General features: G+C 38.8%; 1 protein-coding gene across 3 annotated transcripts in view; it reads left to right on the top strand.

Annotated features, from left to right (window-relative positions):
* syt9b (synaptotagmin IXb) overlaps window positions 1-24733 on the top strand; it is an 80980-nt gene that overhangs the window by 4545 nt on the left and 51702 nt on the right. For all 3 annotated transcript variants that reach the window (XM_079682042.1, XM_079682043.1, XM_079682041.1), the window contains exons 2-4: window positions 16348-16523; window positions 17742-17959; window positions 18179-18719. In XM_079682042.1, the coding sequence (XP_079538168.1) occupies window positions 16348-16523; window positions 17742-17959; window positions 18179-18719 (935 nt within the window). The remainder of the gene's footprint in view (window positions 1-16347; window positions 16524-17741; window positions 17960-18178; window positions 18720-24733) is intronic.

Genomic DNA, 24733 nt, shown 5'->3' with positions numbered 1-24733 from the left:
ATGGACCTCTACGATTGCACCAGCTGTGAGGATAGATTGGTATTGCAATTGCAAAGCCTTTTTCTTGGCCTAGTTTGTAGTCTCACCATACTTATCTATGAAACAAACCGTCTGAGTGGATGAGTTTTTTTCAATACATAAACTGCAAATATTCAACAAATATGAGAATAGTCTCCTGGTGTAATTTTTAAATTAATCTGGGTTTCATCTCCATAGATATGATAACTTAGGTTGTTGTTTTTCATAATTTGAGCCAGTGGTAGATATGAAAAAGCAAAGGTCCTAAGATAGAGCCTTGAGGACCTCATGTCATATTTGTCAACGCTGATGTTTAGTTGCCTATAGAAACAACGTTGTTTCTGTACTTTGAGTAGGAACCAAACCAGTTTAGAACTGTTGCCGAAACTCCCACCCAGTTTTCTAGTCGGTCTAACAATATGTTGTGGTCAACAGTATCAAAGGCAGCGCTGAGATCTAATAATACTAACACTGATATTCTGCCACTGTGGCTGTCCAAGCTTGTAATCATTTTCTTTTCTCATCAAAAGCAATACATTTTAATCAAAATTTAAATGTAGCTTAACAAGGTGCAATATAAAACTCAAGCGACATAAACTAAATGCTATTCTATTCTAAAATGTTTTGTAGTTTGAAGTATATTGCATATCTCTACAAGGTCATATATTAGCAAGCTAGCTGATGTTTAGTCAGTGAGCTGTGTAAAGTGTTCCCATTGGTGGTTACAGGGTGCAAGTATTCTGTAACTTATTTTTACTTGAAGCGTAGTTTGTGTTGTGTAACCTGTTTAATAATGCATACATCACCACTTCCAAACAAACACTTTACTTTACTGTAGGCTAAAATGTATTTAAGCTGGTGCTACCGGATCCTGTTCTCAAAGCTTTTTTAAGAAGAAAACTACATTTCCTTCTATCTCTAACCTTCTCATGCTCAAATGTGTAGCTCACAGCATGCAAGGATCTTTTTAAATCTATTTTTGGTACAAGACAACAGTGTGCTGCTGAATGGAAATGATCCTTTTGTATTGTTATACCTGATTCAAGTCAACAACAATAACAATGTCCCAATGGAAATTTAAGGGAACAGGAAGTACATTCACTCCTTGCTCCCGAGATGAATGAATGAATGATGAGGAAAATAGGTTAGGTTTCATTACAACCTTGATTACATTTTTGAGGTGTTGTATCCAGGCAACATAACATTATTGGATGTTAGGATTAGAAATCTTTGAACCCCTGGTGATATTGACAAATGAGCTCAATAAAGTTAATGGCTCTCATCCTTTATTCTCTTCCCCTAATTGGAAATCAACCAATCGACAACGCTCATTTAAATTGCCTAGAACTACATTCCTTCTGGTGTTATCAATAAACAGCTATTCCCTTGTTTCCACTTAACACAGTAAAAAGTAATTTCCAAGACATTATCCCCATGCTTACCCTCTGCAACTACATTCCCATGCCCTTTCACCTCAGTTATTGTCTCTTCTATCTTATCCACTGTTGAGTTGGCTGTTGCAGCTTATTGAACTGTACTCAGTGCTGCTCTCCCTGAAGGAGGGACTACTATCATAGACTGAATATATTGTGTACATCTAAGAGTTTAATGAGATGGCTATAACCCGAGGCCTACTCTCTGTCAGTAGCAGGCATTGGAACCATAAAACAGTCATAATCATTGGCACTTTATATTTAATAATGTATTAACCCCTTAGGTAGCATCATTTTGGAGATATTACAATGTAAACTGTTACGTGAGGGCAATGAAGGGTGGACCCAAATGCAGGACGTACACAGAAAAACCCTTTAATCTTTTTTAGGCAAGGCAATGCTTAACAAAGATAACTGAACTCTCTGCAAACAGTAAACAAGGATCCAAGGAACAAACACAGGAAACCAGAGGACTGTACTACGAAGCCATTTCAACAGACCCTGGATATGTTTGAGTTATCTGGCTTAACTAACCCTAACAAACGTGATCTCGCTAAGCGGTCCTACAATGATGGTTATCAACTCGGTAAATCAAACAAAACACGGAGAAGCGTACTGACAGCAGAGCGTCATACTTCATGAACAAAAAGTAAACGATCATGTTGGATAAATATGAAGGAGTTAAACTTGAATGAACAGTTTTATGATATCACTGCCCCATCTAAGACACAAGTGGATCTGCCTTTAATCACATTAGAGTGTTTCGTCAAGTTAATGTGTTGTTTAAAATAAATGTTTGTGGAATAGAAGAGAAGATATCATATATCCCCAAAAATATTAGAATAAGATAATTTAACGCAGTAACCAGGCTTATTTTGATATCTTAAAGACATCGTATAGTTTATTAAACGTTCATCTAAGCGTGCTTACCTCAAATGTAATAGTCAGATAATTCTGAAGATGGGCAGTGATATTCTAGGAATTTACATGTTGGCGATATATTGCTGGCCGTCTTTCCTGCATTTGGCAGTTTTAAAAAGGCAGGATCTGAAAGGAAAGGAAAGTTAATTAACTGCAAAACCAGAAAACAACAAATGTATCAAACCTGTGACAGAACGTTGTACCCAAGTTAATGCCAATTCACTAAATAGATATTGAGGGAATACCCCGACATTTCAAACATGTTTGATATTCAGGAGTTGGCAGATAATGTCACTACTTTCTGATCACAACACACTGCAAAGTATTACACTAACTTCTCTAACTTGTTGACATTTACTTCCCCATGAGATCATGTGAGTTCACGATAGGGGGTGCATTGTTCTCTGGTACAAAAATGTAAATTATATTCTGATGCATCAGTATTTTCAAATGTACTGTAATGTAATGTATGTGTGAGTGCGTGTTTTACCTTTTGTTCAGAGGCAACGCGGTCAGGATTTAAAAGCTCCTGTCTGAGCCCAGCGTTTGATTTTGAAAATCAAACGCAGAACGATTTTATAAACAATGTAAATAATAACAAATTAGAAAAAAAGATTAAAGAAAATACAGATTTCAGTTTTCTGACACAGAACGATTTTAGAAGCAATGTATTTCTATCAGTAGCATGTTTTGTGCCTGCATTAAATAATAACAAATGAGAAGGAAAAAAAGATTGAAAAAAATACAGATTTCAGTATTCTGAGGCTCTGAGCCTGATTTATTTTACTCGCGGACGGCAAAAAAAGTCCAACATTATACAATTTAAAATAAAAACAATAATCGTGGCTTGATATTGAGTAAGAAAATGTTTTTATGAACCACACAGCTTCTGGTCTTCCAAGACCCGACCGGACAAAAAGACGTGGTGCAGGTATATATATACATATATATATATATATACATATGTATTTCTATACTAACAATAGAAATACATTGCTTTTTCTGTGTGACACGAAAAAAAAGGGAAATCATGTTAGTGAACACGAATCAATAGATTATATTTATTTTGTGAATATTACACGAAATGCCGTGAGACTGGGTTGACTCATCAGCACTAAAGCTCCACAAAAATAAAATCAACAATAAAACAGGCCATAAAGTCACTAATCATAGAGTGCATGGATATTATTATTGTTGGGGAAATATTTTCCAAGGCCCATAACTTTGACCCAGTTTATCAGTTCATACTGTCCTGACTGAGCACAGGCACTTGCAACCCTGGGTGCTGTGCTCTCAGTGTTCTGACTCCCTGTTCCTGCCTGTTGGCATCAGCTGATAGAGGTGTTATCAATCTATCTTGTTATGCACAATGTTGATTATTCTCTCTGAACTAGCTAAATACACGGGTCTGGGGTAGAGTTCTTCAGAATTGATTGTGGCATCTCAACCGTGTGGTCAACTCGTGGCCCTTGACGTGTCTTGTGAATTCTCCGGCCGAAGCTCCAAACAAACCGTCAGTGTTTGCCATCAAAGCTCCAGCTCTCCTTGTGTCTCTCTTATCTCATTCAAACCAACGCAACTCCGGTTCAAGCTCCGTGCTAGAGCTTTTCAGGTTCAGAACCGGTTCTTCGGTTTAGCTCCGGCTCTTTTCACACTGCCCAGAGTCCGACTGGTGCTGCGTCATTGCGTCATCGTTTGCGTCATGACGTAACCGTTTGCGTGCCTGCTTCATAAAGCCAAACTGCGCGGAAACCCCTCACAGCTCACACCGACAACAACAACAATGGCCGATTGTGCTCCAGCTTCCTCTGTACCTCTTCGGAAGACCAGATTCCCAGTAGGTAGCTGGTCTCTTCAGTGGACCATTGCTGCTTGTTAAGTTTCTCGTTGTGTACAAACTGGATAAAACGCCAGCTTTTTGTTGTTGTTCAGGAGTTGATCCCGCCCCTGCCCCTGCCCCCGCCTCGACGTAAGCGTGACGTATGTGGTGCTTTTGCTCTGGCCGGACAATTTTTTAGTGCTAGAAATGAACCGGATTTCGGAGCTAAGAGGCTGCTCCGCTGCGGTGTGAAGAGGAAAACCTGGTGCTTTTCAAGCTCCAGCTCCGAACCGGCCCTGAAACACCGTTGGTGTGAATGAGGTAATTGAGTCCTGACTTCAGAAGTTTCCCCCACAATTATGACCTATAGATTTAATAAAATAAATAAAGAGACTTTCTATACTGTTAACCGCAGTTTGTGTCTCGTCACAACAATAAATGGTGTTTTAAAAAAAATTCTAAACTTCTCCCAAGCATTAAGGGTTTTAGATGACTTTTATTAATTTTTTATTTTATTAAAGACAGACACAAAAATAAAATAGCAATGCCGTACAAGGAGTATGCTCAAAATGCTGGGATTTATTTGCCGTGGATGTGTACTTATTTGTTGTTACATTTTTTTCAATGTGTGTTTTTCTCTTGATTTAATGTTTATCTACTAGTCTGCTGTTCGGTATAAATGTCCTCTTTCTGGGATGAATAAAAGATTTCTGATTCTGAAAAAAGATCAAAGGAGAAGAGAAGTAGGGTATGGGAGGAATAACGGTGTTCATTTATTTTACACATGTGTTTCTAATTCTAACACCTAGTGTAACCATAGAAACACATGCATGCACATTATCGTTCAATTCCTAAATATACTTATTGCTATTATTTTATTATTTAGTTATTTCCTTACTCTTCATGAATGATAGTGTCAAATGCTCACCATCACAGTATTTTAGGTGTCTGATCTTACCCATACCTATGTTATTGCATTTCAAACTTCGGGTAATTATCAATGGACGATTTGTATAGAAATTCTGAATTTGTTCAATTGGATGTCCAAGTATTCTTACAAAATCACAGGTTTTCCATTATTGTAGATTGTAGATTGAGACAGGTACAGCTACAAGGGTGTATGTTTTATTTCTGCAGCATAGACAGTACAGTACAATGCAGTCATTAAAGAGGCCCTTGTTTAGAGATATTCTCTCCTGTCATTCTCAACACAATGGGCCACTTGGCTTAACCTTGTAGCTTCCATGAACAAACAAAAACACATTAGGACTGGTACGTCAACTGAGAGCTGGAAGGTCTTCCTTCACATGACCTTTTTTCCGTTTCATTTCATTTAGCTGATGCTTTTATCCAAAGCAACATGCTATAAGTGCAATCATCCATGAGGATACAAACTCAATCAATACATGTTTTCTGTTGTCCTAGGCTTTAATCATTCCACTTTTTAAGCCTCCTCCCTCATCTTCCATTATGACATAGGAAACCATTTCTCCCAAGTGGGTTTTCTGTGGCATCTGCCAGCTGTGACAGAGACAGGAAGTCAGAGAAAACAACGCTAAATAAGATACAAGACATTATTTTGTGCACCTTTCCCACATTTTTGATATTGAAGAAAATCACTTAAGGTGAAGATTATGCAACAAGATTATACAGCAAGTTATAAAGAGCATCTAATTATACTTTTTTTTAATGATTCCTAAACAGCTTTATGGATGTTTATGTCATCAGATATAAGCTACTCTTAGTTCCATCAGAGCTAACTGTGTGAAAAGAAGCACTTTTTAGCCTGATACACATTTAAAGGTTAATGAATCCATATTCCTGTGCATCAGGGGCGGATCTAGACAAATATTCACGGGGTGGCAAGAGGGTGGCAGGAGAATTTCAGGGGTGGCATCCCCTGGCAGAAGTATAATGCTGATTTAATCGCAGTCATATCAATCAATGTTAACTCGGAAAGCCACAATATTGATATTTTAAATCAATAACATTAGGTGACATTATTGTGGCACATCAGTAAAGCCTTACATATAAATATATAAGGTGGCAGACATAATTTAATGAATTTTAACTGAATGAGTTGGTTTCACTCTTAGACCAGCAGGGGTACCAAATCTATGCAGACTGCTGCAGTAAGTACATTAATTAACTGTCTCATCGATGTGTGTATGAATATGATAATATTAACAATCATATTATTCCTATCAGCTGTCAATCACTGTTATGATTCACATATTCAGTGTTATTATTAAATAAACTATATTTTTTGGAGGAGTTAATGATGAATGTTCCTCAAGATGCTTGCTCACCCTCCTTCAAATTTGAAAGACCAGTGATTACTATCATAAATCAAAATAATCAAAAGAACAGTTCAGCGCCCCGCAACTTCATTGCAAAAACTTACAACCTTGACTTTACATCAGAAAGAACAAACATTAAAGAAGTGACTAACTGCATCAGTTAGGGTTAAAAAACGTGTATTCAGCTCAAACATATACATCGCTGCAGTTATTATCCAGTGGAATGCCCGTACCTACTGGCCGAGTTAAATCAAAGTGGTTACTTTTCTTTGGCTGGGCAGTGTAGTTTTACACACCGTCTTATTTGACTTTCTCAGGACTTCAAACTGTTTTTTGGGGGCAGACCCCCACAAAGAAGAAAAATATATTTACACACTTAAGGTCATCATTTTAACAGATTATTATTCTCATCGACTCATCCGTTAGCAGAGAATCAAGTTGGCATGCCTATAACAGCTGAATGTGGCGATTACCATCTTGATCAGCAAAACGCCTCACAAACGATTTAAAGATATGGTGCGTTTTGATTCAATGCTGAGTACAGCCAAACTTGACAGACTCTTCTCTGTCATTGTAGACCGCAAACAGTGGCGGCGCCAGAATATTTGTGTTGGGAAATCTATGGTAGGGCCGGCTAACCCATACAGTGGTGGGGCTCTCAAGTCAGTATTTGCAATTACATACACGCTCCCCTTGACAGTGAAACGCCACGCGTGAGGTTTAGATTATTTCCTTGTCTCAATCCAAATTGAACTGTATGAAATAAAAAGGCACATTTCTCTTGTGGTAAATAAAAAGGGCGAACTAGAGCCAATCCGGCAATTTCCCCACAAGTAAAAGAGTTGACATGCTGAAAACCCAACCCCTGCAGGGGGGTCTGGGGGATTCTCCCCCAGGAGATTTTTTGAAATACTAACATAAAATACACATTCTGGTACTCTCTTGAGAAGAAAAATAAATACATCTATTACTCCACGACATATTTAAAAAAATGAATGCCATTTTAGTTTTTGGTTACTTTGTTCTGAAAGCTGAACCTGCTGCTCCTCACAGAGAGAAGAGGGGAGAGGCTGTGTGAATTACTTTACATTGTGGATAAGGGTGGATAGCCCCCATTGTTCTGTGTGTCAAAATGAAAGTCAGCCCACACACCTATCAATCATCAAACCGTGGGGTCTTATTTCGATTATTTTAGTTGTATCGATGTATATAGAGATGTACTACAGCAAAAGTATTCTCCGTCGGGACTGCCTGCAACAACACCACGCCGTTATCGTGATTCTGATTGGCCAGAAGACATAATCAAAGATGTTCTATTGGGAAGACGATCACTACGTGACAAAAGTTCAAAACCGTTTCTAGTCTTCGGTGACAAGTGGCTACTGAAATCAATCTTACTAACTGCTGTCAGCCTGTGCAATTTACTCCGCGCGAGTTGGCAGACTTTATTTTGCTTACTTTAACATCATTGTTCATGGTGGGGCTAAGCCATTTCTTGGTATGGCTGCCTGTAGCCTACCCCAGCCATACCCTGACCGCAAATACCTTATTCCTTCCGTCTACTTGGATCCGAAATTCTTCTCGTTTTTTGCTGTCCCCCGTTCAAATGAAATCGCTGCCAATCATATTTCCAAGCTCGCGCCAGGGGGGGAGGGGTTACAAGGCTCGCGTATTGTGCTGCATTCACTTGCACTCGGACATTAGAGATTTTCTCTCATAAATGTCCGATGAGCCACAACTTTTCTTTCAAAACAAAGCTGCCAACTGGGGTGGCAGCTGGGGTGGCAAGGCATTTTTCTGAGGTGGCAGCTGCAACCCCGTGCCACCCCGTAGAACCGCCACTGCTGTGCATGTCACAATAAAACACATGCTTAATTAAACATGCAGGACTGGCAGGTATATTTAGGTTTCAAATGTAGTGATGTTGGCTCTCTTTCTGTTTCATTTGCTACCTATTCTGAAGTTCCACAAAAAGTAACCTTTCTGCAGCATAGCTGGATAGTCAGACGTCCTAGAGCATGTTGTTTATTCACACGCTACATCAAAGGGAGATTTAGTCTAAATCAATAAAAGCAGCCATCTGTGTTTCTGTTCAATTTGGGGGTTTAAGCTTGATTCAATTCAGAGGCAGCCTCTTGCCAAGGTTTCTATCAGGAAAGATCCATTCGAATTGTTGGAGGAAAATCTGACTGATCTCTTCCTCTGATGTGCTTCTCATTAGTGAGCAGTAACAAAGTAATATACCAACTTTACTAATAGGATTTAGTCGATATTGCTATATTTACTAGGTCACATAAAGCATTACTACCCAAAATTAAGTGTTAATTGTTTTTTAATCAACATCGTGGATATATTACATTTATTTTGGTATTTATTTTAAATTAGTATTATATACATAATATGCTTTATAATGGCTCTATATTGTTATTTTGGGTTTTTTACAACGTCAATCCTCTTACTGGGTTTATGTATGCGCCACTATACAACACAGCACATGTTTAAACCTACTTGGCAGTAAATCTGATTTTCATTCACTGCATGTTTATTTAGGAATGGGCCTAGAACAGGTTCCATCTAACAATTATTCTTACCGAAAAAGGTGAAATTCACTGCATTGTGGTCTCCAAAGGATCTTGTCACACAGTTAGAAGCTCTACAGCATTAGCATTGGCAAGGTATCTTTCATCGAAAAGTGTTTATTGTTTTATTTCCATGCACTCTTCATCCCTTTTGTTAGCGTAATCTGAAAACATTTGGCAAGTTATTGTAAAACTACATTTCATTTCATTTCAAACCTTTATTTAACCAGGTAGGTCCCATTGAGTTCACTGATCTCTTTTTCAAGGGAAACAGCAAGTAGGTTACAAAATGATAATCACTGTATGTGAATTCATGAATTCTAATGATTATACTCACCACTTTGTTGTCTCCAAAGGACGTTGTCACACAGCAACATGCTCCACAGATCTCAGCCAGCTGTCAGATTGCAGTAAAAAGCAAATTCATACAAAGCCCTCTTGATATAAAGCAGAATAGATAGTAGCCCTTATAGGGCAGAGCGTGCTGCAGAAGCAAATTGCAGGTATAGGTCATCAAAATGTGGCTACATCGCATACGATTGTTCTCGAATTGGTTGCGCCTCTAAAGTTAGGGTTAGCAGATACTTCCTATGTTATCTATCCCTTACCATTTTGTGTGTTTTGTTATGGGTGGAAAAAACTGAAAGAAGACCCCAACAAATGTTGGACAAAGAGCAATCTAACTGCAACCTCATGACTTCTGCTTCAACAGGGATAAGCATAAGCAATCAATTTAGATAATTTATTATTTCACTGTCTCAAAGTTCACAGTAACAGCACTAAAATATATCTCTAAAGCATGATAATTATATATTTGATGTATTGCAGAATATACAAGTAAAGGTTTTTAAAGTATAGTTAAAGTGGACATTTATGGTCTTCATAAAAAGGTAACAATTTACCACTCAAGAGATTTTACTGCCAAATAGTCCACATACACTGTGTAAGCTTCCTCTTAATAATCACACACTTTATATTTTTAAACTCAGCAAGCCAACCACATGCGGCTACACTAATCAAAACATGTCTAACGTTTTTAATTATAATTGTTGACTTCCTTTAGCGTATTTATTATTGGAGCTCCTGAATCCAATTAACCACCACCAGCTGTACGGGGGTCAGGCCTTGGAGCTTTGATTGCAACGGTACATGAAAAGCAGCCGGAGCCTTTAGAAAAGGCTCAAAGGATTTTAAATGAATCCACAGGCTTTTTCATTCATTTCAAAAGCAGTATTAAATATACAAAGGGTTTGGAATGTTATATAAAAACATTTTTGACTCAAATATTTTGAAATAATGGTTGAATAGAAGTTGGTTAGCCTTGGACACCTCTTTTGCTTTTGACAGCTAATGATATTGTGCCGTGGAAAATCACTTTGGCCAGCAGTGCAGCATAAATGTCATAAATTAAATGGACAGAAATAAACATTGACCATACATCCATGTTCACAGCCCCGTGCTGTGCTGGAGAAGCCAGTGGTAATTGTAACTATGGATACCATCGACACTGTAATGATCACATCTTATGAAATGTAATAGCATGTTCTTGATTGGGTGTAGGCGGCATGTTTCTGGCATAACTTTACATTGGTTGTATAGCATTAAAAATGAGCAAGAGGCAGCAAAAATGTTGATATAGGGTTGTCAGAAAGGATTAAAACCTTTAATAAAATGTTAGTATGTGTCATGACCTCGACACAAACTGATGAACCCAAATGCACGACCCAGAGACAAAGTCTTGAATGTAAAAAAATGTAATATTAATCTCACAGATCAGGTAATCCCTCTTAACAGAATAGGTACTGGAAATAACTAAAAGCGCCCACAAGGAGGAAAAAACTAAGCATAACAAAAAGAGAACTTAACGAAAAACTTAAGCTTACAAAATTAACAACAAAACAAAACCAGACATGAGTGAAAGCAATCCTTTCTGAGCTGAGGCTTGGCACGACCATTCGTGGAAACAAACAAGACGAACTGACACAGGACAGGGGAGAGACAGGACTATTTAAACATGAGGTGAGTGGGAACAGGTGGAAACTATCAGGGGAAACAATCATCACCTCTAAAAATAGTATGTAATGCTGTTCACATGAGCAGAAAAGATCTTCTTTTCTATTCATTATAAATGTTTATGGAACAACATTTAATTGGAAGTAAAATCAGGAAATTATTTTTGTGATATCATACATCAGATTATTGTTTCTTTACTTCCTTCTTCCTTTTCTTCATTGATACCTTCCTTGCTTTGTTTCTTCCTACCTTTCATTTATTCTTTACCCTCCTTCCTATTTTACTTCCTTCCTTCCTTCCTCCTTACCCTTCTTTTTTCTTTATTCCTTATCACCCACCTTATTGTATCTGTCCTTTCTTCCTGCAGCTCTTTAGCCTTACCCTTTTTATTTGATTCATTGCTTTATTTCCTCCTTTCATTTATCTTATCTCTCACTTTTTCTTTCTTTCCTTCCTTCCTTCCTTTCCTCCTTCCTTCCTTCTTTCCTTCCTTCCTTCCTTTTTTCCTTCCTTTACATTGTATCTAAAGATATCTTGCTGTAGTGTCTATTACTTTATATAGTGTAATAATACTCTAACCAATAATGCATCTAGAATAAGTCCAGTTGTTGACAAAAGTCTAGCGAATGCAAGTTTAAGAAAACATTATGAAGTTCAAAGATATATGCTTATTTTCATTGATATTCATCTAGCTTCAAGTAGCTCTTTGTCATTTCATAATGAGTGGAACGTTTTCCTATTTGAACTTGTGGACTGGACTCTAATTACCTCCATAAATGAGCTCATACACACATCTCAGACTTTGCCTAAGCACTCTCCGATGTTCCATTAAGAGATGCTCTCAGGTCTTTTAGCAGGAAGCAAACGCTATAAAGGAAATGACAGTTGAACTAATTTGCAATGTAATATAAATGTGACATCTAGCAGCTATTAAAGCATATTTTTGATTTTGTGACACCATCTCATACGAGTATATCCTAACTTGGCCGATTCTCAGAGTAACACTAATATTGTCTGCGTATCACAGAGTCTTCTGGGTATTGTACCAAACAAGGACACCCAAAAAACACTTAATTGTTTCTCTCTGTTGAGTCTGATTCAGAACAACTAGCAACAAAAAAGAGAACTAGAAAGAAAGTTGTTGTGGAGAGACATACAGAGAACACTGTCATCTTTCTGTTACTCACTTTCTCTTGAGGATTGAGATGGGGATGTCATTTTCCTACATGGCATGCTAACTTCTTGGAAAGTGACAGAAAGTCGCACAGGCATTTATAATATTGCTGCAGCTAAAACAAATAACTTTTTTTCATAAATATTTTACAGCAACCAGGACCTGAGAATATTACACCTAAATAACTGTGTAAGAAGAACATTGACACAATGTACAGCTGGTAAAAGCTAGTGGTCACAGTGTTCTAGCTGGTCACCATTAGCTGGTCAGGATAGCTGGTTTGGTCACAGTGGTCTAGCTTGTCACTATTAGCTGGTCGGGATAGCTGGTTTAGCTGGTAAAAGCTGGTGGTCACAGTGTTCTCGCTGGTCACCATTAGTTGGTCAGACTGGTATGATCTTGAGTAGAACTTTAACTCGGATTACTTGATGGTTAAGCTGGTCATATATGATTATGAAACACTCTCACTCAATTGCAGTAGCTCAATGAACATCTATACTTTCAGATCAGAGTACTTACCTTACCAGAAAGGTACCAGAGTGTATAGAATGTATTGTCTGTAAATAAATACTCATACATCAAATGATTAGAAGCAGGAAAATAATTTATAACACACAATGAACATTAAACACAAATTTGAAAACATTTTCAACATTTTCAATGACAATAGTGAGTTTTCCTCAAAAGATGTTGCCATGGCAACGCTTCCCTCGCCGTTAAGCACGATATTGCTATAACTCCTGTGTAAATGGTAAAAATGTGTTCAAATTTCACATGTGTGCTAACCGTCAAGCCCTCCACACATACGTGTCAGTTTTGACATTTCGTCAAATGTCGTTGCTATGGTAACAAAATGGTCACCGTGAAACACGGTTTTCTCATAACTCCAGTTAACATGCTCCAAACGGCACAAAACTTATTATGGGGTGTCATCAAATTCCGTTTGACATTGTGTCTTTGGGCAAGACACTTCAACTGAACTTGCTCCTGTGGGTATTGTTCACAGTAGATGACCATTACATGTATGTATGATCTGTATATGTAATGTGTATTTGTAAAGCGCTTTGAGTCATTGATAAAGCGCTATAATAAATATAAGGATTATTATTATTATTATTATTATTATTATTATTGTCCGATCAGCCTGAAACTTCCCACATTTGCCAACGGCCGAGTCCTCGAGACACCTAGACACACACGTCGACGTGCGGACAACAGCCTGCGGAGCGTCGAAGACCCGCTCAACGCTGCTTGCAGCTTTAATTTGTTATTCTTTTCAAAATAACACACTGTTATTTACTCACCAATAACACACAATTATCCTTGTTTTTATTTATTTGTTTAATTCCATAATCTCTGGCTTTTTTAGCATCCGTCAGGAACTGAATTTCAAAATAAAAATAACCGGAAACAGACGTAGGCATTTCGAGCGATTACCCAAGATCCTCAGCTATGGTTTAAGCTCGCTGATTGGATGTTTTAGCCGCAATGCATGTTGGGACATGGTTTTAAATGATATGAAATCGGAAAAACATTTTAAAAGAATAAAATAATACTTAATTTCCCAGGTGTTCTTGCTTTTCTCTTTGAAAGTCATCACATAACGGCATTGTAATACACGGTTCGGCTGCATTACATGTTACAGATCTGCCATAGTTCTCTATTTATAGAGCCCTGATGAGAAGACCTTTGGAAAAACTGGAAGAAATGCCGCCGAAACTGAATACTTGACGTGGATCATAAATATATCAACAATTAAACATCTTCAATTTCTCTTCACACAATACGTCTCCTCGCAGTATCAACACTAATTCGGCTGACTTTTACATTTGATCTAATTCATAGATAGGTTATATTTACACCACAGCTGATATAAAAGGACTTGTAGTTTTTAAAGATATTACTGATTTTCTTTGAATATAAGAATGTAAATACTGAGTCTGAAATAATACAGCAATATGCTGTAAAATTATGTGAAAGCATGAACAAAACTACACATCTTCAGATGTTGTACATACATAAGTGTCCTACACTAATAATACAAAGTTATTATGGCTGTGTGTACCTTGTGTGCACCACCTAGTGGTTAAAGCACATTATTGAATTATTGTTTTTATGTGTTATATTTGATTACAAAAATATTAAGGGTACATACTTTCATAGGGGGGAAGTAGAAGGTCAATGATAGAAATATAGAATATAAAAAATCAAGAAGATACTATAAGTGATCTCTACAATAAAACAGTTTAGTGCAGGATGTACAAAGATATTAATAGGAGGAGGTGCAAAACAGAAAAACGAATTAACCTTTATTTAAATATTAAATAATACTTTAGATTAAGGTCTTCTTTTAAATAAGAAAAAAACTTTGGGGGTATCTACAGATAAATATTAAACCTGACAAAGTACTTAACGCCTAATATATAGCTTTCCTGCAATGTTAACTATGTTGAAGCACTTATTTTAACTGATATTATACATATGAATTATACTCTTATTTATGTAGATAGTATAAGAAATGTGCAGAAAATGACAGTTTAATGATGGAGGTATACACACATATTGATAGATGTCTTGTAATGCGCTGTTGAGGAACCTGTGACCCAAGATTTTCATTCATTGCATACACCGTAGTTGTGTATATGATATGTCAATAAACCTTTGAAAATCTTGAAATCTTGAAAGGGATGTGCAAAATAGCCATAATATACAGTCTTTAATTAACTATTAGTAGAGAATAACGAGTAATGAATATACTTTATTACTCGTTTCCATTCATGTCAATTGCAGATAAATGTTTAGTCTTCTCAAGCACCAACTATCAAATATCTCTCCTGATTGTTGGCACTTGACAATGACCTTCCCTGAATTTTACTCAGGTGTAACTAAAGTCTGATTTAAGGGTTGTTTATATTTCACATCATTAATCAGAATCTGCAAAGTAATTCAAATAAGTGTATTGGAGTAAAAATACCAGGTTAACCTCTGAATTGTAGTGGAGTAGAATTACAAAGTAACAATGAGCTGTCATGTGGGCATATATTAATGCTGTGCATTATGGACCCAAGCAATTTTCACCCATTTATTAATTATATGTTTTACATTTTATAAAAAGAAAAAAAATTGATATCCAATGTCATGGCAACTTCTAATTGTGGGAAAAACGAAAACGTTCAGTAGAGACGTCCCATAGAACATTTTGCAAAACACAATAGCCAGCATGTGAAGTTCTGGGGGGGCGTTCGATTCCAGTTTAGGATAGTCTGGCATGGTTTCGTTCCATTTCAAACAGCTGTTTGACGCTAGGCGTAACCTTGGTGAGCTGCCACTCCAACATCCAATCCCAGAGCTTGAAGATTAATCACGGGGACTGTAATCCTAAACGATAGCTGGGGGTTATGGGTAGTGTAGTGTCTTCCGCCATCCTAAACTCCTAGAGGCCTACCTCTGTTTCCGTTTATTTTTATTTTGAAATTCAGTTCCTGACGGACGCCAAAAAAGCCAGAGATCATGGAAATAAACCAATAAATAAAAACAAGGATAATTATGTGTTATTGTTGAGTAAATAACAGTGTGTTATTTTGAAAAGAATAACAAATTAGAAGGAAAAAAAGATTTAAAATATACAGATTTTAGTATTCTGAGGCTCTCAGCCCCATTTATTTTCCTCACAGACGGCAGCAAAAGTCATAAATTATACGATTTAAAATAAAAACAATAATTGTGGCTTGATATTGAGTAAGAACATGTTTTTATGAACCACACAGCTTTCGGTCTTCCTATAACACGTAATGCCGTGAGACTACCAATAGAAATACATTGCTTTTAAAATCGTGCTGTGCATCACGAAAAAAAAGGGGAAATCGTGTTGGTGAACACGAATCAATAGATTAAAAATCGTGTTGGTGAACACAAAATGCCATGAGACTGGGTTGACAGTGAAGATTAAATAGTTTCTCCTTCTCATCTAGCATTCTGAATAAACACAGGCTGTCTTTTGGGAGATGGGTTTGTCTGGGCCAGCATTCATCACTGGCAAAGCCGTGTTCATGTTCACTAAGCCCCCCCCCCCCCCCTCTCTTCTATCTAGATGTATCGGTGAGCCTGTTGTCCCTGCTGGTGACCACCTGTGGTCTGGCTCTCTTCAGCGTCTCCCTCTTTGTCTCATGGAAGATATGCTGGGTACCACTGAGCGGCCGCTTCCTCCCAGATGTCCTCAAGGGAGCCCACTTCCTGGGGGGAGACCAACAGCCTGTCCTCACAGAGGTAAGGAGGAGAGGCTCACATTCAATAGTGAAAATATTGGTAAAGTGAGATACATTAAGTTTCCTTTATGACTCATAAACTACTGAAAGATATAATCCTTGAAATCTCTAGTTGGCACAGTCACAGCCATGCAATACACACAAATTAAACACCAGCTTGCTGTTGATCGCACCTTTATCTAACAAAAGTAAATAAGACACCTAGAATCAGAGATTTGGCAGAGTAGCCAATCAAGAGCCTAAAAGGGGGGCTGGCCAAGTAACTGTGTCTGCAAACTTTCATTTTAGCCTTGATGGACGCCCAGACACGTTTTAACTCAATAAGCACAATGAAAAATATTTGTACTATATATATATAAACACCCACCAACTTTTCCCTGTTGAGATGAAGCATAATTACCTTAAATAGGACATACCTACATTAAGCCATTACCACAATTTCAATTCACTTTATTACCAAGTGATAGGGCTGGGCTTAGGGTTAGAGTAAGAATGTATGATTCATTGTGTCCTATGATCTACACCTACACATCAAACCAAATCAACTTCATACACTTTCAAATAATTTCAACCATATTTACTGTACATTTTATGGTTAAGTAGTATTTATCAACAAAGGCATTCAACAATGTAAGACAAATACGTATTGTTACCAAAAATAAAATGTGTCCTAGTGCAATAAAGTTAACGCCTACAATTAAATTAAAAGAAAACAAGACAAAGACGTTGAGAATCTCTGAATAAAAAAATAAAAAATGTATCCTTTTGAGTAAGAAACAGCAACCTTCATTTTTTAAGTTAGTGCCATTCCCATGCACATGTACAGGTGCTAGGTCATGAGGTTCAAGTGTGTGAACCCTTTGCTGCATTCACGAGATACAGTATGTTGCACTCATATTCTATAACCGTGACCCTTTGAAAATAATCACTTTGTGAAGACTAGGGTTAAGACTATTTCACTCAATTTATCAAAGATGTGTCACACATCTGGATAGAACTGTCACTTGATCCAGGTCTAGACTGCCAATTCATAGTGATATTCTATTGTCTTTGTGATAAATGGGAATTAAGGTTCACTTGCCATTTTTAGTGTAAATGTTTAATTGAAAGAAACGTTTAGTTTCTACAATTCCTCGAGGCACCTATCCTACTTTCTCTGCCCCTTATTAACATTCCTTTAATGGGATTCACACTGTAAACACATTTTTCTGCTGTACAGGTGGACGGGGACGAAAGGGATTACAGCGAAGATGGCTGTATGAAGGATTCTTTGGGGCCCCCCTCCAGTGTTGTTGCCCCGGAGTCTGGCCTGAAAATTAGCCACACGTCGCCTGACATACCATTGGAGACTCAGGCCAAGCTGGAGAAAAACCAAGTCCACACTCTGGCCAGGGACCGGGTTCAGAGACAGATTACTGAGCCTACTTCATCTGTACGGTCGGTACCAATCAATCCCCAAAGCTACTGTCCAACTTTTTTAGTTGACAGATTGAACACAGATACAAACAGTTACACAGTCACATAAACCTAGACCTCTGGTTTCAGAGACACCGTGAATTCAGCAGTTGCCTTAAAGCATCAAAGACTCAATAATGATTAGAGTCAATTTAAATGGTTTGAATGTTCTTATATGTCAAATTGTACACTTTGTTACAGGCACAACTCCATCCGTCGTCAGATGAATTTGTCCAATCCGGAATTTAACCCTGCTCAGTTCCAGCGCCAAGAGTCACTGTCTGGTTTGGGCCGAATCAAACCAGAACTCTACAAGCAGCGGTCGGTGGACGCAGAAGATGGTCGTCCCACTGACAGCTGCGGGCGTCTTCTGTTCGTCCTGAAGTTTGACTTTGACCTGGAGCAGCTGATTGTGAAGATCCACAAGGCCCATGATCTTCCTGCAAAAGACTTCTCAGGGACATCTGACCCTTACGTCAAGATCTACCTTCTGCCTGACCGCAAAACCAAACACCAGACTAAGGTGCACCGCAAGACACTCAACCCAGTGTTCGATGAGGTGTTTCTCTTTCCGGTGGCGTACGCCGAGCTGTCGAGTCGTAAGTTGCACTTCAGCGTCTACGACTTTGACAGGTTCTCTCGCCATGACTTGATTGGACAAGTGGTGGTGGACAACTTCCTGGATCTTGCTGACTTTCCAAGGGAGACAAAACTGTGCCGGGACATACAATACGTAACCTCGGTGAGTTACCAATTCCTATCCTTTTGCTTAAATTCTATCACTACTATTTTCTTCTTCTCGCTATTTACACAACTGCTCCACTGTTTCATTTTCATTGTAAAGCTTCACATTTGAAATTGTTTATAACAAATAACTGAAAACAACTTCACAGCATGTTTGACGTTGGATATATTTGTAGGTCTAATAGACTGAAGCAACCCCTTGTAAAAACCCTCTTAAAGCAACAAGGGGAAGGAGATATATTAATTGACTGGTATCTAATTTCCTCTCCAAATGGAACTCATCTGTGTGAGGCAGATACATAGAAATATACTTAGACACATTGAATGTTTAATGAAAGCAGTAGGAAACACTTGGGGGTAGTGACCCAGATCTACACTGACATAAGACCGGGGTTGGTTTGACAGAGATAAGTGACACTGTCTCTATTACATTATTTACCGGGATAAATCTACAGGGTTGGTACACTGAGCAACTCAGTAAGAAAGTTAGATCCTCCTGACAGGGAATTCCTCATGGTTAGCCGGTTTTATAGATTGAGGACTACAGTCTTTTGGAAATTTAAACTTTTCTTCTCTGGTAAATGACCAAACAGTGGACAGTTTGATCACATATAACCAGTTTATCAAATTACAATACATCAAAGAGCAAAAGTCCCGGTTAACAATTTTTAATTCATAGGTTAGATTTACCCCAAATATCTAACTAGTTGCATACAGTTGCTCACTAGTTCAAAACAAGCAAAACTAGTTGAAAGAAAGGCCTTACATGTAAGAAAAATGTGTAACATGTATGGTCAAAGTGTAACCTGTTTATAACGGAACCTGACTAGTGAGAAAAAATGCCCTCCACTAGTTAACTAGTAAGAAAAACATCGGTGTCACTAGTTAACTAGCGAGATAAAGTGTCTGTTGCTAGTTGGCTAGTAAGGTAAAAACAATTGTACTAGTTTATCTAGTGGACAATTTGGACCTCAAAGTTAACTAGTGCACATTTTGAGCCTCAATAGTCAGCTTGTAAGGCCAAAAGAGGCTTGAACTAGTTAACTAGTGAACATTTTGCCTTCACTAGTTAACGTATAAGCTGCAATATGTATCCACTAACTGCTGACCATTCATATGGCCAACATGTTAACTAGTGAGCCATATGCAAATGAAGCAGGCATTCTGATTGGTCAGTTCAGCTATGTGAGGGAGAGCCTTAGGGGGCGTTCTCCTGCAATGCTTTTAGCAACGTCTCGAAGACGTGAGGTGCTTCAGTCGGGTATTTAGTGCTTACTGTTAAAATATTGTCCGTGGGAAGTCAGTCAGTTTGTGTTTTGCCTAGAAAAATACATGTTTCTGTTTCTGCTTTGCACCGCTTTGTGTGTGTATTTTTGTTGGTGTGAGTGTGCATATGCTTGTGTGAGAACACCGGCACTCGGACCAGTGTTGTGCTAGTTACTGAACACCAGTAACTAGTTACCATTACTAGTTACTTCATTTAAAAAGTAACTCAGTTACTTTACTGATAACTTACAGTAGCGCATTAGTTACTTAAAAAAGGGCTCCCATTAATGCCCTTATAGCCTTCATTTCAATACTGTTATTGCATTGGAGAATAATACAATCTGTTGATCAAGAAATAGCAATAGAAATAGTAGAAATAGCCTGCATGTATTCTACAACATACCGTGCAATGGCTTTATCAACTTTTCCCTGGCTAGCAGTCCCTCGGTTAAAATCTAGCCGCTGTTGCTTAGGTGGAGGTGGAGTGGCGTCGGATGAGTCTGGGTCTGTGATCTTAGCTGCTAGCTTCGTCCCGGCATGTTGTTTCTGCAGATGTTTCAAAATATTTGAATTGCTGTTTTGGGCAGTAGATAGGATATTTGACCCGCCAAGACACAACTTACATTTAACTAAAACGTTATTTTCTTTGTGCTCGACAAAAGTGAAATAGTGAGAATATCTCCAGGCGGAGAAACTCGACTTGAGCTCCGCCGCCACCATGATAGTCTTGTTAGTAAACACAAACACGCCCACAGCGCGTCTCCACATGTGACACAGGAAGTATCTAAGTACATTTACTCAAGTACTGTACTTAAGTACAGTTCTCATCTCTGTTCGCCTCGCTGTTGGCGCCGCTCACCAACGTCTGGGAGCCGAGACTATATAAAAAAAATAACGGAGTAACGCACCATGTAGTAACGGTAACTGAGTTACTGAATTAAAAACATAATGCGTTAGAGTACTAGTTACTGCCAAAAATAACGGCGTTACAGTATCGCGTTACCTTGTAACAGTGTTAGTCCCAACACTGCTCGAGACACAAAAGTATTATATAAATAAAGTAATATGATCGTGGGACATTTTATCAGCGGTGCTCATGAAATGCATAAAGCTGAAACACTGGACAGATCTTAAAATCAGGGTAACGATAGATCCGAAGATAAACAACCTCTCCACATCAAGGGCGCCGGAAGCGGGGGGGCCAGGGGCCCAGGGGGCCATTGGCCCCCCCACTTTTCAGCCCTGCCCCACATTTTCGCATCGGCAGATGCCGCCGAACACTGTACAAATCCCGTTTCAATTATTCCCCTCTACTCTAAAGTCGCATATAAAACGCGATCTGACCTAGCTGTGTATATTTTGTTATTTTTGATTGTTATTCAATCTCATTAGCTACAGGCATTTTTTAAGCTTGTAAAGGGAAGATGACAGCTAGACTCTCACTCGCCACTCTGCTCTTCCACAGCGCCACTTCCCCTCCCTCTGCTGAAATTATGAATATAAGGCGTATAGTAATCATAGATAACACGGCAGGGTCCGTTACAGTTTGTTTTTATCTGATTTCAAATAAAACAAAGTCTTGGCTTTCAGAATATTAAACTTGTTTCTGCAAATTCAGATGATAAATACAACGTTGAAGCAAAAAGAGAACTTAGTTCATGAGAACTTTCCCCCCCTTTTCAGTCCCTGCTAGAGAGCAGGTACTTTCCTGGAGAGAAAAAAGTTCCAATTTCTGATTGGCTGGGCGAATTGCAAACCACGCCCCTTAAAACTCTGAAATGTTTTGTGAAGCCGCCATTGTATTTGCTGGTATTAGCATTATTAGCATTAGCATTAACCCAGCGCACCAACGGAGAGAGACTAACTTATGGCAACACAAAAAAAAACATGGGAGTGGTGGAGTGATGAGGAGGTGTCGGCGTTCTGGCGATTTACTCAGAAGGCTTCTGTAGAAGCTGCTGGGAGTCCCAGCAGCTTCTACTGAAGCCAGTCCCCAACTCTGGGGACTTCCGGCCGGGGACTTCGGGTGGCTGTATACACCGTGTGCGACCTGCCAGTAAACCCAAAGCAGAAGAAGAAGAAGTGACGTCAGCAGCTTCATTTGCCTAATCCTCCCTCAGGGAATTATTCCGGTGTGAACGCGATCTGCTCTTTAGTTCCATGGGGGAACTAAGTACGGCAAAGTACTTGATGTGAAAGTGGCTCATGAAAACCTTTTACCCCCTTTTTAGTCCCCGCTAGAGAGCACGCACTTTCCTGGGAGAAAAAGGTTCCCAATTCTGATTGGCTGGGCGGATCGCAAACCACACCCCGTAAAAATCCGAAAAAAGTGTTGTGAAGCCGCCATTGTATTTGCTGGCATTAGCATTATCAGCATTAGCATTAGCCCAGCGCACCAACGGAGAGAGACTAACTTATGGCATCACAAAACAAAACATGGGAGCGGTGGAGTGATGAGGAGGTGTCGGCGTTCTGGCGATTTACTCGGAAGGCTTCAGTAGAAGCTGCTGGGAGTCCCAGCAGCTTCTACTGAAGGCAGTCCCCAACTCTGGGGACTTCCGACCGGGGACTTCGGGTGGCTGTATACGCCGTGTGCGGCCTGCCAGTAAACCCAAAGCAGAAGAAGAAGAAGTGACGTCAGCGGCTTCATTTGCCTACTCCTCCCTCAGGGACTTATTCCAGTGTGAACGCGATCTGCTTTAGTTCATCAGAACTAAAGAGTTCTGATGAACTAAGTACTGGGACCTAAGTACAGCAAAGTACTTGGTGTGAAAGCGCCTATAGTGTTTCAGGATCCTATCCCTGTATCTGGAATGCAAATACTACTAGCCTAATTTTTGGGAGAGATTTTTTTTTAAAACACAGAAAACACAGCTCTGCCCCTCATCACGTAATTAAGTTCAAAGCCAGAAAAGGATCATTAGCTGGGTCTGCACTCAACCAGCTCTGCCCTGTGATTGCATCGCCAACTTCAGTGATGCAAAAACCCTTTTGGCTCATAACACTTGAAAAAGTAACAGACACAACACTCTTTCATCTTGTTGGTGCACTATATTGTTTTAACACCTTCCAGACTCTAACAGCATCATGGTTAAGTAAGGTCAGTTTCAACTTGTTGAAACTTCTATGGCTTCCAACTTGTGAACTAACAGCTGTCCAAGTCTGCGGAGTTCACTTCATTTACAATATATAAACCCTTATTAATGATCCAACCATTCAACATGCATACGTGTTTACCTTGGCCAACCTTTGGAACTACTTTCTCTTTCAAAGCAAGAGAATCTGGAGCAACATTTAACTTTTGTATTATGATTCAATAATAGATTTTAAAACATGTGTGCATTGTACGGTCGGAAACATACTAGTACTATTGTTTTTTTGTATTTATCCATGTGAAATCTCATTGAGATTAAACATCTCTCTTTCAAGACAGGCACGAGCACAGTTACAGACAACAAATATAATAAAGAGAACATATGATGGTCACAATCAGAAACGTCTTCATAATAAGCATCTGAGACAGTTGTCTGCTTTTTGTTTCACAAAGAAGCTCTTTAAAACTGAGACCAGCAGCCTGAGTTTCAGCTCTTGTTGCAGTTCCAAACAAATGGAGCTGCATTACTGAAGACCCTTTTCTCCAGTTCAGTGTGAACTTTAGGAACAGTAATTAAAAACAAGTCCTCTGAGCGAAGCCAATGAGTTCACGTACTTCTCCGAAATATATAATTCCATAGATAAAGTAGGAGTATACTAAGAGTAGCCTTATAAATAAGGATATGCCAATGGTTTAGTCTAGAAGTGGTGAGGGTAGACCATCCAATCCAATGGTGCTCAAGGGTTAAGGTTTGTAAAGGCACTGTGATTTTATTGTGGCCCGGGGGACATCGAGTCCCTGCTTCCCATAGGCACAGTATTCCTAACCAAATCAAAATATCAGTCATTTATATTATTTAAGAAATCAGGATCTGTGTATAAACCCTGAATATTCCAAACGTTTATTTGTGAAATATATAATTTGTGAGAAATATAAATACATTCTATCAAAATATGAACAATACGTCACAAACGAAACAACATTTTGGGGCTACTGGTTTAGTTAATACCTTATGACCAAACTTTGTTTGCCATAACATGCAGTTGAAGGTGAAACTTAAACCCTCTACGTTACGGATATAATCCCACGAGAGGGTTTTCACAAGGACAAACTGGTGTTTTTTTTGTTTTTAAAGTCGGATGTCCGCCATGTTTTTTGACGATCACGTGACATGGGCATACTGATTGCTTCCAACAAACGACTCAGTCGGTTGGATTAGAGGGTCGGGACAATCAACCTATTTGGTCGTATAAATTTGGCCTAATTGACGTTGCATTACTTCATGCTATCCCAAAATGTTTCCAATATGAACATTTGCTTCAACACCTGGCGCACTTCCTGCCGGCTTGGGCCGTATAAGTGCCTTTAACCGCACGTTGGGTCCTGGGTTCCTACACTAATGCCAACTTTCAAGTTTGCTGAGGCAGGCTGCACCTTAAAGTGGACCTATCATGCTATATTTGAACAATATATTGTAGGGTTATACTTATACAGTATAAAACATGTCTCTGAAGTTTTTTTTTCAAAATACCAAACAGATCCTGCATTTTAGCCATGCCTCATTTCGCTCTATTTGCTCTTTCCAGCCCTGTTTTTGCAAGGGCTGATTCTGTGACGTAGCTTTAATGCAAATGAGCTGCAGCTGACTCAAA

The sequence above is a fragment of the Notothenia rossii genome, assembly GCF_949606895.1.
Source record: "Notothenia rossii genome assembly, chromosome: 5".
NCBI classification, from domain to species: domain Eukaryota; kingdom Metazoa; phylum Chordata; class Actinopteri; order Perciformes; family Nototheniidae; genus Notothenia; species Notothenia rossii.
Note: the sequence above shows the minus strand (reverse complement) of the source record. Positions and strands in the feature narration are given on the sequence as shown.